This window comes from Nipponia nippon, unplaced genomic scaffold, assembly GCF_047370975.1.
Source record: "Nipponia nippon isolate SJK-2023a ecotype South Korea unplaced genomic scaffold, ASM4737097v1 scaffold_5, whole genome shotgun sequence".
NCBI classification, from domain to species: domain Eukaryota; kingdom Metazoa; phylum Chordata; class Aves; order Pelecaniformes; family Threskiornithidae; genus Nipponia; species Nipponia nippon.
Window position 1 is genome coordinate 94,277,981 of NW_028262369.1, and position 19,060 is coordinate 94,297,040.

A 19,060-nucleotide genomic window follows, 5' to 3' on the forward strand; every position below is an offset into this window, starting at 1 on the left:
CAGGTGTTCAGACTCCAAATCCTTAGCTAAATCTGTCATCTCTCTGCAGCTTGTCACTACAGCAGCTAACAAACTGAGGGGAGAAAGAAGTTCCTGTATGGTAGAAAACCACAAGTGCTCGACAATGGTTAATGATAATTTCTTTCCATAGCTGAAAAATAGCACCACACTTGATAAATTTTCAGGTGTTATAATTGCTTTGAGATTCATTTGCCTATCTAGATTTTCTCAATTTAATAATTTATCTACAAGCCCTTAATATGTAGGACACAAACTAACAGATGATTAAAAATGCAAATTGTTTTTGCAGGAGGAAAAGTTGTTAGTTTGACTCGAAGCACAGGCTGGCAGTTTTACCTCTGTGCTTGCTATCTGTAAAACACTGGCTGAATTCAGAAAGATGAGATTTACGAAGAATTACAAACCATCTTCCTGTGTCTGCCTTAAGCATATATTATTTCTATATCTGTCGGTATCGCTAAAACGTAACACGGCACAGAATATAATCATCAGTATTTTAAGCAAGCCGGTCTTGAGTTTTTACTCCAAAAACGGGACTAACCCACACTAATGCTGTTCCCGAAATTTTTGCAATCTTATACACTGCTGATGTAGACCTCAGGGAAAAGTATACCATGTTCAGACTCCACAGGGATAGAGAAACATGGGAGAACGAAGCAGTTCTTACAGGACTGGTGCTCCAGAGTCACCAAGAGAGCGCACATTGCTGCTCCCCCCTGGAGCATCCTTGTCTGCAAGGAACATTTCCAATGCCCCAGAAGCACGTTTCCGTCTGCCTCTACAAGACCATTCTCTGCTGCAATATTGGAAGACCAAACTCAAGACCCACCCTTGTAAGTAAAGCTTAGATCTCCTGAAGAGACTTGAACTGAACCATCCTGTCCTTCTAGTTAATTTAGAGAAAAAATTGTGAATGACAACTCTTCCTTTGCAGATGATTATTTAAATTTTAGCTTAATGATCACTTAGCATTCATCACTAAACAAAAACAGTGGTGCCTGTCTCAGTGCTATAGTATTGAACTCCAGGGGATGCATTTGATTCTTGCACAACTAAGTGCAAGTAATTCAAATCCTCTGAAGTTTTGATTCTACTCCCTACATAATCCTTACTATCAGTCGCAGAAGAGAATTGAGTCAGGGATCCCCTGAGCAATCTGAACCCATACATAGTCCACAGGGACGGACGGGTATCATTCAAGTGTGCTGAAAGAGCTGCCTGATGTTACTATGAGGCTGCTCAATATCAAGTTTGAAAGGTTTTGGAGATTGGGGGAGGTCCCTGATGACCAGGAAAAACCCAAATGTAGTGACCGTTTTCAAAAAAGGCTAAAAACAATCCAGGAGATTACCAGCTGCTCAGACTCACTTCAGCCCCTGGGGAAATCATGGAGCAAATCCTTTCTAAAGTCGTATCTGGGCACATGAAGGGGAAGATGATGACTGGGAATAGCCAGCATAGATTTACCATGGATTTACTAAATTTACCATGCTTGACTAAACCGATTGCCAAATATTTATCAAAAGACTAGATCTGTGGATGAGGAGAGAGCAGAGGAATGTCATCTACTTTATCAAGGTTTTTGGCACAGTCTCCCAAGCATCTCTGTCTCCAAGGTGGGATGTTACTGCCTCGACGAGTGGACTGCTCTTTGGGTGAAAAAGTGGCTGGATTCAGGCTCACAAGGTAGCAGTTAATGAGTTGTCCTCTCACTGCAAGTCAGTAACAAATGGAGTCCCATTCTTCTGTAAGACTATAGACTGAATTCACAGAGGGATTCTGTAGGCTTAAATTTTCATAATCACTATCACTACTGAAAAATTTTGACGTAGTTTGCTGGAAAACACAGCATAAACAAAATAAAACCCCCCAAAACTAATTTTCCCAAAGAAGATGATTTAAACAATCTTTTTTGCTTCAAATTTCATTATAAAGTTATTTTCAAAATACAGTGTTGCAAGTTGTTGCTGTTGGGTTTGAAGAATCTGAAGAAGGGGTGTTATTAAACATGCAGAATTTCTGTATTCGTGAAAATGTAACTTTCAATTCAGCAGACGCTGATGGGTGGCAGAGTATTTAAGTTAGCTTTTTCCTCTCAGTATTAGCAGCATGCTTTTACCCCTCAAGGCCCATATGCCAGCAGTGCAATAGCACCAGGAGGGTGGGCATCCTTCATGAGGTTAAGCAAGCCTGGCTACCAGAAAAGGCACTGCCGCTGCCTTTCTCCCAGTCTTCCAGTACACTGTCTTTCCTACATGAGAGAAATGCTTGTGCCAAAATGCTGGATATGATCCATTTAAAAAAAAAAAAAGAAAAATTCCTAGCAGCTTCATTTTTTAAACATGATGACTCAAAGTTGATTATCTCAATTATAGGCTTTGAATGGCAGCATACAAATGAATTTAGCAATTTTTTTTTCCTTTTTTGAAATGTACACATTCTTTGAAACAAAAAAGTCATATTTGTATTGTGTGGTAGACTTAAAGGACAGCTTTCATCTCTAACTTCTCAAGACGTTATCTTACATATATGTACTGAATGTATCATAGGATGAGAGGTTCTTCCTTGCTTGGTAACACAGCTAGACATGGACTGCTTCATATTTGAGTTGTCTGGAAGACAGTGCACTTCTTGAATAGATGGCTAGGGCGAGTGCTCAAAAGCATTTTGAAGAAAACAGAATTTTTTTTTTTTTGCCTGATGGACTTAAAAATACCCCAGCACAGACATACGATTAGCACCACGTGAAAGCAGAATTTATCTTAAAAGTTATCTTTTGTTAACTGTATTTATATTTCACAAAGATAGAAGAAGATTCATTGTGATCTACTGACTTAATCTTTCATCCCACACATGGATGTAGTATTGCAGACCCCATCGCTTCCAGGACTGTGACACACCATAGAGAGAGCTCAACTAGTTGGTCCCAGAATTGAGACCGCAATCAGAAAATGAGCAACCAGACTGGAAAGACAGACACATTTAGGTACTTTTATGAATTACATCAGTCAGTTGTACTTATTTACACTGTCTTACAGAACATTAGTACATGCATAGAACATTAATATACTTCTACAGTAGTGTAATTTATAAAAGGAAAAAAAATTAGGAAAAGCTCTGATGCATCTACTATTAAATTTTTGCTGAGGGGGATGAAACTGTTGTTACACTACTCGCCTTGCAAACACTACTTAAAATTGACAAAGTACAGCCTAGGAAGGTTATTCTGTATCTTATCCTCCAGGGTCAATAATTCTATACTTGGAGCCTTCTCTGAACCTATTTGTGTTTCCATACAGTCTATATTTCAGATAGGCACGTACCTTGATGTTCCTAACCAAATTGATGAATTTCTCCCACACATTCATTGTTCTTATTTCTGACTACTGCAAGAAAAACCAGCACCTTGTCTAGCTCTTAATGGAAAGTTTATCTCTTAAAGATGATGACTTGTATGAGAAACAGGCGGTGGTTTCAGGTAAGAAGACTATTTTACAGACTACTCTAAACGTATTTCTTTCAGGAACAGGAAATTTGAAGCAATATAAGGTTTATAGCAACAGAACACCCGATGCTTTTCTACAGCATCTTTCAACAGAAGTTTTTCTTACACATTGACAGTTACAAAGGTCGACACTGCTCGCAAAGAAACGTGTCCCTCAGGAATTCATGGGATATTTCTTTAATCAGAAATTAGAGACTGAGCAAAATATTCAGGTATACAACCCGTTTATGTGTAATTCCTGCTGTTCTTTTTCTTTTCAGCCACTGCTGTGTTTACTCAGAGGACTGCTGTGTGCTCAGCCCTGTACACGAAGCAGAAGGCACTACTGAAGAGCTTGCAGTAGAAGTAATATGTCAGGGAGACGGATGTTGTTTCTGGCTAGATACAAGAAAGTTCTCCCTGAGCTCTGAGCTGATCAAAACCGCATAACTGTACTCTTCCTCCCTTTTGGTGTTGTGCTTGTTAACTTGCACATAGTGCTAATATAGTCACGTAGTTCACATCTTCAGAATATACACATAGCATGCATAGTGTCCCATCCTTGTGGGCTGACTGCTGATGTCCAGAAAAAACCCAGACTGCTTAGATAGTGTGTCCAGAGATGGATAAAAACATTTGCTAGTGAATGCATTGCAGTTTGGAGTAGAAAAAAATATTCCAAGAGAATTATTCAGAACACAATGCTTTCCTCCTGAACCTAGCCCGTTTTCTTCATCTGCAAAATTGCCAAATTCTCCAAGTCCTATATGATTAGATGGTATCTTTTAACCCTAACAAGTTGGGTCAGCACTGCAGGTATCTTCCCATTAAGATGTTCTGTGAAAACCAACACGAAAGACAGAAGAAAAAAAGACGCAAGTCACTCCAAACACACACGATCAGTAGAAAAGCTCAACAGAGGCAAAACTTGCCGTGACTCAAAACGCCAACATTGTAGTTCTTTGAGGAAAAGGTCCCCAGGAACAGGCAAATAATGCAGCCTAAAGCAAAGTGTCTCAAGAGCGACAGAAAAGAAGATAGCTAGGCATAACAGGAAGGAATTAGGAAAACTTTGTGTACAGTATTAGGAAAAACTTACTGAACAATATGATACCGTCATATGAAACTTCCTAGGGACTATCATGGGACCTTCTAAAAAAACTAAGGAAGAATACTAGGAAGCATTCAGTATGAGCAATCCTACATCACAGGAAGATATTGGGTAGCTTGTCCTGGTATCCATCTGCCACAGCAAATAACAAAAGAGCAGAGAGAGCTTGAGAGACAGCAAGTACAGTTTTTTGACAGGTTCATAATGGATGCCTAGGTCCTAAATCTATAACCTGTGAAACCACCCTGTAAGGCACATGACCCAAGTGGTCCTTATGTTTTAAGAATGCAAATTCCCTTTAGTTTGTGTTGGAGCATGCTTTGCTGAGCACCTGAGCTCCTCATCCATGTATGGGCTCTCTCAGGATACAAGCCTTCATCGACTTCTGTTGAAGGATCCAATCCAGGGTGTGGTTTTCACACACCTTTGACTAAGGTCAAAGAAATAGGAAAAAATGCTTGCAATTATGCCTCCATCACTTTTGCTTTTCTTTTATTTTTTAGGGGTTTTTAATCCAATGCCTCCTTGCAGGAGCAAGTACATCTTCTGGCAAGTGTGAGAGGAAAGCCACTTTCCTGCTCTCACTGAATTTGAACATACATTTCCCACCTCCAAAAATAATGAACAAATTTGTACTTATTCTCTCTCTTCCTCCAAGAGGTAGATCCAAGCAGCAATCAGTCCCTTTGAGGGCAGGGACTGAGCACCCTCCTGTAGAGTACTGTCTACCTTGATAAATATGATACTGCCTTGAGAGGTGCAGGCTCACTTTCCCTTCTGCTACCCTAATTAGGGGATAAGCACTGACTTATTTGCACAGAGAGAATGGAGATATTATCACCTATTTATTAATTAGTCATTAAAAGCTGTTTTACCTTAGGCTAACCAGCTTCCCTTAAAAAGCCTGCTTGTCTAAGTGAAAGGAGGCATCCTTGCAGCCCAGAGGAAGGCTCTGAAGTTTCTAAAAGGGATACGTTTTAAGCTACTGCTCCTTTCTTCTCAGGTCCTTGCTAGGTTTCTCCCTTCCTTCTGTGTGGGGAGCTTGCTGCGTCTCATTCTCAGTCACTGTATGCAAACTGCAGGCGCTTAATTCAAAGCTGTGACAGAGGTAACTTCTGTACTATCTTTTAATGACTATGAATTTTCCACAAATGTAATAAAATTCCTGACCACATTTAGTTAAGATGTTATTCTCAAACTGAAGGAATGAGGAAAAAAAACCCCTTTATTTGTGTAGGTTTTTTTGCCCCACTAAAATTGATTACTACTTCTTTTCCAGTTGAGTATTTTGAAGAGGAGCCTGAACCAAATCACTTATACAGTAGCCCGCATTTTCATTACAGCCAAGGAAAGATTAAAATGTCTTTTGTAGCCTCTACATGTCTATACAATAACAGTCAAATCCCTAAAATGTGGCCACCCCAGGAAGTCCTGGTGAACTTCTGACTGGGATGCAGGTGTGTTTTCGCTTTCAGACTCATTTCTGTTTCAAATATTATTTTAGCCCATTTCCTACGAAAATCAAGCTTTCTAAGATGCTGTTGCCCATCAGCTGTATGCCAGTCCCACTCAAGTAACTGTTCAACCATTCTGTGCACTTCAATCAGATCTGACAGAGCTGGTGATCTCAAGGATAATTAGGTTTCTATTAAATAATTGTAGTGGGTAAGACAGCAATGGGGACATAGGGCACATATTCATAGTAGAGCAGGCTTTATACAATATCTGCTTACAGACCAGTTTATCTCAATATTCCCTGAATGCACAGAAGGATATGAATATCACTGGTATGGGACAAGTCAGTTAAGTGACTACTGGTTTGTGTTATCAGGACTACAGTTCCACTATTTAAATAGAACATAAAGTTGAATCTCCTGCACAGTTGCCAGCCTTATTGACATAAATTAAAAATAAATCTAGTAGTTAATCTGAACTGGACAAGACAATCCAATCCATCAAAACCCAAGAAAAATACAATACCTATTATATTTGTATTTTTCACCATATTAATCTTGTTATTCCCCCAAAAATATAACCGTGCTGTTCATTGAAAGAATATTGCAAACTCATCAGAATGCAAATTTCTGCAGAATTGTATTCGTAGTCATCACAAATAGGAAGTTACCTATTTTAAATTCATTCCTTCCCCATTGTTCAACATTAAGTATTAAAACCAGCAACACTGAACCTTCAGTCTAAGCAAGCAGAGTAACAGATCCCATCCAATATGCACAAAAAGGTTTTGTTAAATAAAATGTGGAGCTTAAATTCCCTAGTCACAGCAGCGTTAGGCTGTCCATTGCTGATAATACATAGGTCATGCATACCTCAATAAAAGGATTATGGGGTGAAAACCATAAAACGGATCTGAGTGTGAGGTATGCCATGTTTTTTCATTCTTACATTTAGAGGCATTTCATTTATTTTAAATCAAATAGGCCCTAACTCAACAATGAATTTATTCTCCTGTCAGACACTCGACTACCTTGGTATTATTTTAAGCTAGCTTCAGTTAAGTGCCAGGAACGGGATACTGAGTTTGAGTGAGAAGAAAAATAAGAAGAGGCTTGAAGAGTGAGATGGATGAGAATGGCTCTCCCACTTTTTAAGAACTTTAAGGAAAAACACCAGCCGTGATCTCACCAGAACTGCTGTAGAAAAAAAAAAAATCTGGGATTTTGGGTTCTAAGGGAAAGGAGAGAAAGCGTAAAGAAACAAAAAACCTTCTGTGCCCTCAGAATACTAATGGGGTGGAAATGTAGTTTGTTGTATCTCTTGGTCTTGATCTAAATTTTACACACCAGAGCTCACTGCCACAGCAAGACCTGGATAGGGACAGGGTATCAGAAGGGAAAAATATGCTTTTTAGAGAAACAGTGCCGTGTCTATAGCATCTGCAGTTCTGCAAAACTTAATTCTTAAAAAAAAAAAGTATGACAGCCCTCACATCATGTTCCAGTCATGATTTTGCCTTGTAGCAACTGAGTTAAAAAATGGACAATTTTAAATGGAAACACTCTAGAAGTACATTATACAACCTAGGACTCAAAGCCAATAAAGCCTTTGGATTGATCCGCTACCAGAGAGTTTGGACAGACGGCTGTCAGCAAGGGGTGAACTGATGAGCACTAACAGATTCTGGAAAGGTGGCTCTAACTATTTAATTTGTTTCCTGTACAAATACAGTACATTTTGCTTTAAAAAACAAAGTTGAAGTGTTTTTTCTACTGGGCAGTAGAAATGAAGATAGTCTTTCTACCTGGTCCTGGCTACCAATACTTTGGATCGGGCGGGGATCTCCAGGAGGAAGAGGAAAGTAAGGAAGACGCTGCTTCTCCCAGAGGAACTGAGCATTTCTGCTTGGAAAAACTTCAGGAGGATGGTGTGGGGAGGAAGGGAGAAAAAGAGGTGGCAAGCAGGCAGCTCACAGCAGAGTACAGCTTGCAAAAGCTCCCTAGAGGGCCAGAGACTTCCTTACAGCAGAGAGCAGGCTCAAGCCAGGGGAACGCGGGGAAGACCGATGGATTTGTCATTCAGCACAGAAGACCGCACAGTTTGACTCAAAATTAACTCAAAAATTGATGTTTCCAGTACTGGAGGACTAATTCGATGATTGTAAACTACACAGTAGTTCAGCAGCAGGATGAAGCAGAGTCTGGCATACAACCGCAGCTGTATCACAGGATTTGTCCCAACCCGATAAGGAGTTTAACATCAGTCTTTTCCTTGCCTTGAATGGTGACAGAACTGAAATTAGCCAATGGACAAAATTTAATCTGTTTTAAAAGAAAGTGAGGTGCAATTTAGTTAGTGATTGTCACATATAAGTGTCTCAATCATCTAATTTCAAGTGGCCCAGGCTAACGCACCTGATAACTCTTCAGTGGTGCCACCGTGACGGAGGTAACATTATCTACTACGAATCTTTCCACAAAGCTGATTAGCATTTTGTTAGTTTAATGAGTGGAAAACAACACAGGCTTTAGCCTTCTCCCCAACACACCGTTTGCTCAAGAAACTGAAAGACTGGGCTTCGCTCCTCCCTTGCTCCACATTATGTCACTCTGAAAATGTCCCTGTCGCCGGCCCATTAAGATCAGATTCAGCAGCTCTTTTCAGCTACTACGGTGTTTTAATCTTAATACAAACAAACAAGTTTGAAGATGGAAGTTTCATCTTTAACTTATTTAAGATATTGCTTCCTGACTTTTTTTATTGTTTCTAAATATCTTAGAGATATTTTTATTTGCTTTTAAACCAAGGGGGCTCCAAACTAAAAGCATATTTTAAGAATCCATAACAGAATACAGTACAAGAGGAGAATTTTGTAATTATCCCCAAATTAAACATTAAAATCTGTGAAATAAGGAGTTTAGTTTCTCACATGCAATACTAACCTTCCTGACACATGGGAACACATGTCTACGTGGTCTACAACCAGCAGTCGTACTTTGTTTCTCCTGTATTTAAATCTGCATTTATATCTGGAGATTGCTTAGACATATTTAGGTTTAAACCTTGCTGCTCTGGTCTCTCAGCAAGATTTAGCGTCACTGACTTGTGCTCCCATATTCGACTTCCAGACTGGAGTTGGGTTGAACCCCATGACCCCAGGGAGTACAGTGGAGTTTCCATGTACTCTTGTAAACCATGGCCTCATAATGCAACCTCTGCCCCATAATATATGAAATAAATACATTATAATTATACTTTGTCCTGAAATTATATTAAAATATATCATAAAAATATTCGGGAGGTTTCTCTATGTTTTATGTTTTCTTCCTCCAAGTGTCACTTAAGGGTAGGGATAAAGCTATTTCTTTATGTCATTCACATATTCTCTTTAGTACAAAACCTGAATTTACTCAGTTTCCAAACACATGGCTCTGAGATGACTATAACAAACATACGGTTTATTGTACTTTAAATACATACTCTTAATTATACATTTTTTTGCCTTTTGGGGACAAAAAATACCAAACTATTGTGTTATTGTATTAAAAATGTAGATATATTAGAATTTTATCTGAGGAAAGCATGTGGTATAGCACTAAAATCCAACTTGGAAAAATATGTGCAGTGTCACCTTAATAGTAATGGGTTAAAAATCCTAAGCAGTGGGTCATGTTCATCAACATACATGGTCATTCACCATGGACGCAAACACATCACAGAAGTCAGCTTCTCCTCTGCCAAAGTTCATCCTTGCCTGTGTCTTTGTATCGAGACAGGCCAGTGAAGGAGAGGGTCTATTCTTCTATGCAGAATATTCCGGTCTGCTGGAGGTGAAGCTGAGAAACATACCCTGCGGCTCTATTCTGTTATGCTGAGCCAGCCTTTTTTCCCTCAGTTTCCCAGAATAATGATGGCACACATGTAACAAACATGTTGAAATAATATATGACTATGAAGTACCATGAAGTCCAACTACAGAGTACGATAAAGCTACTGTTATGTACCTATTCCTGTACTACCATCTCTGGTAGGTTTCTTCTTCTAAGAAACACCCAACTGCTTGGAGTAAGGAGAAAATTCAACTTGGAAATACTTCGTATGGTTAAGGCTGCCAATGGTAGAAGAACACACTCACTAGTAACAGCTACAGCTGAAGGCTCGAGAACAAATCAGTGGCCATGAGAGCGTCTAAGCCCCATGGGGAACAGCAGTTCCAACTTTCCAAACACATGTAATGAACAACAGAACCAATCAGCAAGTGTTTGCAAGGAGAAGAGAGCCAGGCAGCCGCAGAGGAAAAAGAACCTTCAAGGTTCCATATTCTACCCTCCTGGGGTGCTCAGCTTTGTGGTTCCCCATCTCCCTTCACAAGACGAAAACAGCAACAGTACCAAGAAGCACTCATGGCAATCACCAGATTCTTGCACTTGTACAATCAAAGAGATGGACTAAGTCGGAGACCTCAAATCTTCCTTCTTTGCTTTCCCCCACTGAGGGGCTGGTCGGAAAAATCCCACTTCCAAATTCTCTCCAGGGGAAGGAACAACAGCAGAAAGGACCCACCACGGCCTCTCACATGCAGAACCTGGTGTTACTGTGGGAATATTGCTTTTTACTGTCTGTCTGTCCCTCTCCTCCTGAAGTAACTGCTCAGGGTCACTTCACCTGCCCAGGGAGCTGTTTTATTTCCATCTTCTTCCTCTCTCTTATAGTCACCTCTCACTCCCTCAGCAAGTCTCAGTACTCTTTTTCTTCAGGTCAGCCTCAAGCACAGCCAGCTCCTTCTCAATCAAAACCATAAAAAGCCATTATATCTACATAATAACAGAACAAATATAGAAGCACTTCTGCACACAGCGTTTTATTTTCCTAGATAATGGGTAATTAAGGTTGTGTTTATACTGGTGATTCACAGTATTAGAAATACCTGGTCACCACCAAAATCAAGTACTTTAAAGTCAGGAAATTCTTAACTGATCATAAACATAAACCAAACATGCTGGATCTGGAGAAGCAGAATCAGGGCATTCGAAGTAGCCTCAACTCTGCATTGTAATGATACAATAACCATAATTGGTCCCAATGCACATAAAACCCCATTTTAGAGACATTAGATCCTTAGTTTTATTTTTTATTTCTCCCTATTCTTTCATTTTCACTTCCCTGCTAATAATAGCTTCTATTACTACCAATTGTTTGGAACAAAGAGAAAACCCATCTCAAGAACTACAGCTCTTAAAGCTCTTTAATTCTACCTTAAATTACAGTCAAGTCGTTCAAATTCTGTATTTACAGTAAGCGTTGCCATTCCAGGGAGAGCAGAGCATCATACCAGCACTGAAATCTCTGCTGCAAGGACAAAACTACTTAGTCTTAACTGTGGACCCATCTTCATAGCCCTTTATTTCCTCTCCACTCTTAATTTGTTTCCTTGAACCTCTTTGTTAACTGCAACTGAACAGTTGACACAGAACACCAGCCCACAAGGAGATTCCCTACAGGCAAGGAATTAACATTGTTTTCCAAGTCTTGACCTGCAGACCTCACAGGCTTTGTGTCAGATTCATCCAGAAGCTCATCCACCCCCCGTCCCATCTCTTGCTCACCTGGCAGAGTGCTGACAACTCCCGTATTTCTGCACAGGACCCATAGCTTTTCCAGCATTGCAAGTGCCTGGTATGTGGAGTCTGGGAGCAGGTGAACATAGGGCTCCAGCCCGTGCTCCGTGCTGCAAGGCGTCCTGCCGCAAGGTGCAGACTCCTGGGCTGCAGCCTTATGTTGAGGCTCCTCCATCGGTTCATTTAATGCAGGGTGTATCCCAAGTGCGTGACTCGACGTGCGGGCATGACCGTGTTGCATGATTCTGCCCAGATGCTAGCACATTTTCAGTGCTACAACGGTACAGTAATTGTTTCTGAAGTGTGAGCCACAAGGAAACAACTGATAAATGAGATGAATATAGATAAGAGTATCAGAGAAAACCTGCAAGTGTGAAAAGTGCTGAATTGGGGGAAAGGGACTCTAAGAGGGTGAAGCGTGACTTACGGATTTACTTCCAGTAACAATGCTCTGTTGGAAGCAGACCCTACCTAGCAGGTCCACGGATTATTTTCTTCAACTCTGATTCTTTAACTACCTAAACAAACTACATAAACTACAGCTACAAACACGGTGGGAAATTGAGAGAATGAAAATGGAATGGGAACAATGAATGAGCTTGGGGAAATATACAGAAGCATGTTTAAGATTTGAAGTGAAAGGCCAAAGATGCCCCAAAATAGGATCTTTGGAAATCAAGTTCAGGATGAATTTATAATAGTCATGTGAATGGGAACTTTCACTTTCCTCTTTTCCAGTTCTGCAAGATTTGATCTAGTAAAAAGTTCAAGGCCAGTATTTTTGCTTTATAATGGGTATAGCGAAGTGGTGAGTTAAAGAGGTGGGCAAAAACCAGGACTAGAAGACGGATTAACAGAGCAAATGCACTGTCCTGTGAAGTACACTTGCTTTTTAATAGTCACTTATCACCCCAATTTTGTGATAAAGGCAAAAAATTCTTCCTTTTTCCTCACTGCATTTGGTTTTGATACATTGACAATTACATGTGAAAGACTCAAAGTGACAGTCTTCCCCAAGCACCAGAACAGCTCGCTCTGTTTCTGACCAAGATGCAACCCTCACCTATGGAATTACAGCTTTTGCCTTAAAACCATTCAGCATAGACCAGCACTCATCTTTCCTTATTGCAGCTATTTACCAGAAATGCCCAAGAATTACCATGTATTATTCAATACCTGAGCCAAATATAGGTTAACAAGTCACCCACAGATCAGAGGCTATGAATCGCTGGGAGCCCTGGCACAGTTACTGCCCAGTGCTCATTTCCCAGGCCGTGCCATGCCGAGCAGCTCTTGCTTCTCCTCCTACATTTTTGTTTGTGAAGTGTTGATTAAGGGTAAAATTTTCAACAGCATAGGAGGAATTTGGCGCACCTAGAGCAGAATTGCACCTCCCTGGGTCTTGATGCCCTGAAAGTCCAGACCAGTGAGTGGTTTCTGTTGTTGCACCCGTTTGAGTCCCATGCTCGAGTTCCCTTCCTGCAGAAATGAAGGCTCAGGAAGCAAAACAGAAAGGTGACACCGATCAGTGCATCCCAATTCAGCGTTTGGGCTTCACTGATCTTTCTGTTTCGCTTCCCTGTCCGTTACACTGCGCTACCGGTAACAAGAAGTACTTACAGCACATCTCTGACATGTAGCTCTCAAAGTGCTTTACAGTGGCAGAAACATACTTTCCATGTTACAGATGGAAAGATTGAGACTTGGATTTTATGTGGCCTGTGCTAGGGAAGCCTGAGGTATCTTGTGGTCTAGCAGACATCAGACAGACTTGCCGTAGAGATTTTAAACAGGATCTATAACCTTTTTGTGCCCCGGTCAACCTACAAATGAACTGAAACATATCACTCACCAATTCCACAGAACTGTGTCAGAAGATGTGACATAAGGACAAGTTGCATGGTAACCTCCTATGTAAACTAAACCTAGCTCCATCCGCCTTAATATGTAACTCCTTATTCAGCATAATAAATTCTCAAACTGCTGAAACCAGCATTTGCTGAGCCGTCTTCAACTTCAAACTGCCTGCATTCCTTGGGTTACTTCTATTACTTTGTTACACAGAACGAGATGTAGGCTTACAATGCCTACAGCATTGAGAAAAATACCAAAATAAACAAAAAAAAAAAACCATTGTGCTCAGTATATTTCATGACAAAGATTTTCCTGAAATTAAGGGGGATGGAATTTGATCCGAGTGCCTCAAGATGACCAGAGGGAAGCGTTTACCTTTCCGGAACAGTTGAGAGTTTTGCATGGTGCCTATTTCTGATTCGCACTGCAAGGGCATGTTACGCAGGCCACGTTTGCAAGGCTACGGAGACAAAATTAAAGTAGCCAGGAGGAACATACCTCTGCATTTCTACACCTCATGCGGTATACATATTTTAAATGGAAATGCAGCTTTATCTCAGTTTTCAAGATATTTCTGTGTATGAAGCAATGTCTTGTACTATAGCAAGTTACAGATGTTCCTTTCAGGTCAAGTTGTTAAACCCTGTTTTATAAAAACCTCTCTTAAAAATTTTGGCTTAATTGTCTGACAAATTGTTTTTCATTATAGGTAAAAATTTCAGCCCTTTAAAAGTCCAAGACAAACATAATCTGTTGTTGAATTTCACTCATATCAAATGCTATACTTCAATCTTTGTGGAGAAAAAAAATCGTACAGTAACATACTTTGTCTTTTTTCTAATTATTTCTCGTCTATACAAACACTACTGGGAAAAAATGAACTGCTTTTAAGGATTTGTAAAATAATTGATTCCTAGGTTTATAACATGGTGAGAACTCTGCCCAGTGATAATGTTAGAAGACAGCTTCTTGATAGGAATGCTGATGCAACTTTAACCATAGGCACTAGAAAATGCTGCTGTAATCCTTTCTTAACTCCAGACTGCAAAGATGTAGGAATAAACAAATAGTTAAGGTGCCTGATTACCCTGTCCTGTCTCTGAGTGTTTGTAACTATACCTTGTCACGACAAAAGGAAAGTAGTGGCTATACTGGCTATCTATAGCTAAAGCAAACTCTACTTCTCAATTCAAAGCCTATGTACAGCCCTTATTTTTTTTTTCTCTTTCTTTCTTAAAGGGGTAAATTTCATACATTTTAAAGACCCCATATAAGCTATTATAAACAATGTTAAGAAACATAACATTTTAAAGGTGCAGATTAATAAAAAGTAAAGAAAATACTGAATAGCGACAATATTTTTTTAAAAAAAAAACACAAGATTTCTTTTAAAGGACAAATAATATTCGCAGGGAAGTGGCAGAAGTCCCCCTCCTTAAAGGCATTTAAAACTAACTTAACAAAACACTAGCAGGCATACTATAAACCATATAATATTAATACCCCAGTCTTTTCAATTTCCAACATGTAGAACTCCATTATTTATAACGAGAGAACTAACAGGACATTCAGCAATTATCTGACAATTGGAAAAGCTTACTGAAAATTAACAGTAAAGCAAGAGTACCTACTAATGATAATACAGCACAACACAACAATTTTTGGTTTTCTTATCAATAACAGCCCAGACCTGTACTGACTGTGCATTGCAAATTGTCTTTTTGATCTATATTGACAATATAAGGTAAACGTGACTTTTAAAATGAACACGTTTATACAGAAACAAGTTAGCACCTTAACCTGACTCAACAGCAGGCTTCCTTACTGTGTAATATACCCAGATATGCAAAGTAGTTTAAGAAATACATGCATACTGCATGCATACTGGTACACCATCTATTAATCAAAATAATAATCCAGGAATACACTGCAAAAATACATCCATACTCTATTAAGGAAGTACTAAACATGAACTTCTGATTGAACAATATTAGATACAGCATATAAACAGTCACCTAGCTGACACTGCTTTCAGAAATCCAGTGAGATTGTCTGCCATAATCTTCAAAATCTCCTCAAATTTGTGAAGTTTTACGTGGGTTTTATCCTACATTTGTGCATCTTTAAAAAGTAGGTAAGTAGATAACATGCTTTTGTATTTGAAAGCCAAGCAAGTGTTTGAAGTTAAATCTAATTAAAAAAAAAAAAAAAAGTACTTCTACCTTCACTAAAATGCAGTGCCAAAATATTTGGCATTCTAACGTCTCTGTTTTCATTAAAAATTAAGATTGCATGATCAGGAAGGGTTTGATGGTAGCATTTCTGGGTTACTAGAATGCTGCTGTATTGCAACACTGAAACCCACAATTTTTTCTTTCTTGGCTGAAATGCTGAGCCTTTAGTGTTGTATTACTATGAACCACGTTGATCTTTAGTTAAAAAAAAAAAAAAACAAAACGTCAAGAATTAGTGCCACCAATGCCTGCCTGCTAAAACTGCTAATTAGATTCCAGGAAGCCACCAGTCACTCCAAATACTGGCCAGAGAACAAAGAGACTTGTACAGAGTCAGAGTACAGAGACTTGTATTCAGTGCATTACCACCGGCATCAAATATTTCCAAACTCAATTTATAATAAGCTGTAACTTTAACCAGATGTTAACCAGAAGTTCTGGTAATAGTACGCCAAAATGCATTTACATAACTTTTTAGGAATAGATTAGTATTAAAAGGTATACCTAAAATGTCTCAAACTTCTCCCACATTCTGATTTTGCTTTAAGTTATTATTTAAACTAATTTATGTAAGCTGTAAAGCTAACTGACTCCAAAACTTTGCTGGTTTGTTTATAAAGCATGCAGAAAAAACGAATACTCCTGGGTGAGCTGAGTGCCACATCCACCTGAAAACCTGCCCTGACTACGCATGATTTTTGTTTGATTCAAGACAGCGACTTTGCTTCGTTAGTCAGCCTTCACTCAAGGCATGTAAGACCACAGCAAGCAACTTCCCAACATCATCCATAAAACATTGTGTAACAAACCCAATCCCTGTTGAGACAAGTTTCAATCAATCCCTTTGATATCTGTTTAAAAAACATAAAAAGGAGGGTGTGAGCGAGCCAGAGAGGTTGTAGGTGTGAGGAAGGAGCGTTTTTATTTAGTTTCTTCCCTTCTGCTCAGCAACTTTGTAATCCATTTACTGCTTTCCTTCCCCATCTCTCACCCCTGCGCGTTGTTTAGCTGGAAACTGGGCTGCAAGAATGTGAAGAATGTAAACAGCCTTTTCTTGTCCAAAAGGATAGGAGTGTGAAAGAAATGTGTGCCTTATCGCAGGACTGCAGCTCGCTACTTCATTGCTATGATAAAGTGCTGGAGCAAAAAACATTACACGACAAGCACAATCCAAAACCGGATTAGAATTTGACATAAGCTTCCTCAAAAACTCATCAATCAACTCACGCTGTAATATTAGACTCCAGTTCTTAAGGAGGGTGTTTAATCCCTTCAAGGTTTATTACACACTCCCTATTGACTACACCGACAAACTTTCACAGACAGGGCAGCTGGGGAAGGGAGGCATAACTTTTGCAGCACGAATCACAGACAATTATGGGAGTAGGTAACACCCTCCCGAAAAAAAATCATTTCCACGTTATAACAGCACTTGTTAAAGTGAAGATCGCCAGACTCTTTTGCAAAAATATTTTTTTCCTCTTGTGAACCTCTCCCGCCACAGTAACACGAAGACGGGCTGCTTTCTACCATCGATGCCCCCCAAGCAGGATCACTCGCTGCCTTGGGGAGAAGTTGCGCTCTCGGCGCACAGCTCCGAGCTTTGAAGCCCGCATTTCCACGCCGGCCCCCAAATTCCAGATTCCCCGGGCGTGTGCCACAGGTTATAACAAAAATTACCCAAACCTTCGCGTGCGGCGCAGCGAGCCCCCCAGGCACAGCCCGCCCCGTCGGGCGCAGGGGAAGGGGCACCCGAGGGCAGCACAAAACTTTTCGGGAAGGGGCAGCTCCGGGCGCTGCTCGGCGCCGCTCCCCGCCGGCGCGTCCCGGGGCACCCCCGGGGCCGCTCTTTGCTCGGGGGCACCCGAGCGCCCCGCCGTCCCAAACGAGCCCACCGAGCGGCGAACGCTTCGCAAATAAAAATAAGAATCGGTGTGGGGGGCTGTGGGGGGCTGCCCGCTGGTGTGGTGCGGGCTGCCCGCTGGTGTGGTGGTGTGGTGCGGGCTGCCCGCTGGCGTGGTGCGGGCTGCCCGCTGGTGTGGTGCGGGCTGCCCGGAGTCAGCCCCGCCGCCTGAGGAGATCTCCCCTGCCGCCCTCCCCGAGGAGATGGGCGCCGGTTCCCCCCAAGGTCTTGCGGCGAGGGGGCAGGGGGGGAGCGGGGAAGGAGACTTACGAGCTGGAGGACGCCCTGGACCACGACGAGGGGCAGGGGCTGCAGGTGCACCATCCTGGCTGCCGGTCTAGGAGGCGACTCCCCTCGCTCGGGTCTCGCACATCTCCGCTCCGGGGAGGAGGAGGGGGGGGCAGGACTGAGCGCAGGGACACGCCGCCCCGCTTGTCCCCCCTTCACGGAGCGCTGGCAGGCGGCGGTGAGACCCCGGCGCTGCCGAACCGCTCCGCGCCGCGCCGCTCGGCTCCGCGGGCGGCCATGGCGGGCGGGAGGCGGGAAGGCGGGAAGAAGGCGGGAAGGCGGCGGCGCTGCCGGGCCGGGCGGCCGCGGCACCTCCCGCGGGGCAGAGGGGGGAACCCCTCACAGCCCGCCGCGGACCGGCGGCACGGCGGCATGCCGGCGGCCGGAGCCCGCCGCCCCGCTGCCTGCCATGGTGCTGCCGGGGCGGAGGAGCCGCCCGGCCGGGCCGAAGTTGAGGAGAGCCGTGGGGGGGGGGCCGGGGGGGGGGGGGGGGGGGGGCGGCGCGTCCCCGCCGGGCGCTGAGGAGACCCCGCTGCCCCGCGCAGGGCGGCCGTTCCCGGCAAGTTTAAAGCCGCGGCGGCCCCTCCTCCGCCCGCGGCCACCTCCCGCCGCCCTGCCTGGGGGTGAACGGCCGCCGTCGGGGCTGGAGCCTGGCTTCGCCGCGGGGGAAGAAGCGACCCCGGCGCTGCTTTCCCTCAGCGAGCCTCCCCTGCCGCCCGGCCCCGCCGCCGTCCTCCCGCTCTCGTGTGAGAGGAGAGGGAGGTGAAGGGCTTGACTTAACGTTCACCCCCCCCGGTCCCGTTTTTATAGGGAACCCGCTGTCACAGCGCCATTTCTTTCGGGTGGATCTGGCGCCCACAGACGGGTGGGCAGCCGTCGTCCTTGTGGGGAAACTCAGCCTGTTTCTTCTCCTCAGCCGTGAGGAGACATGGCGGGATGGCCGGGCCTTGCCACCTGCCCTGCCGCCCGCCTGGGGCCCTCGGCCTGCCCTGGGGACAGCGTACGTCTGTCAGGGGACGCGGTGTCCCCTCGAGCGGGTGCGGGGACAGGGTCAAGTTCAAGTGGGCTCCTTGTGTGGGGCTTGAGCCGCGC

At 42.7% G+C, this 19,060-nt stretch overlaps 1 protein-coding gene across 3 annotated transcripts in view; it reads right to left on the reverse strand.

The window, feature by feature from the left end:
- Positions 1-18,325, reverse strand: part of NXPH2 (neurexophilin 2) — a 43,534-nt gene extending 25,209 nt beyond the window's left edge. For 2 of the 3 annotated variants that reach the window (XR_015698951.1, XM_087733001.1), the window contains exon 1: positions 17,951-18,325. Coding sequence is in view for 1 of the 3 variants with exons in the window: in XM_087733001.1 (XP_087589127.1) it covers positions 17,951-18,004 (54 nt within the window). In the remaining 2 variants the exon portion in view is untranslated. The remainder of the gene's footprint in view (positions 1-17,950) is intronic. The other variant, XM_087733003.1, reaches the window with a different exon arrangement.
- Between the last annotated feature and the right edge of the window lie 735 nt (positions 18,326-19,060).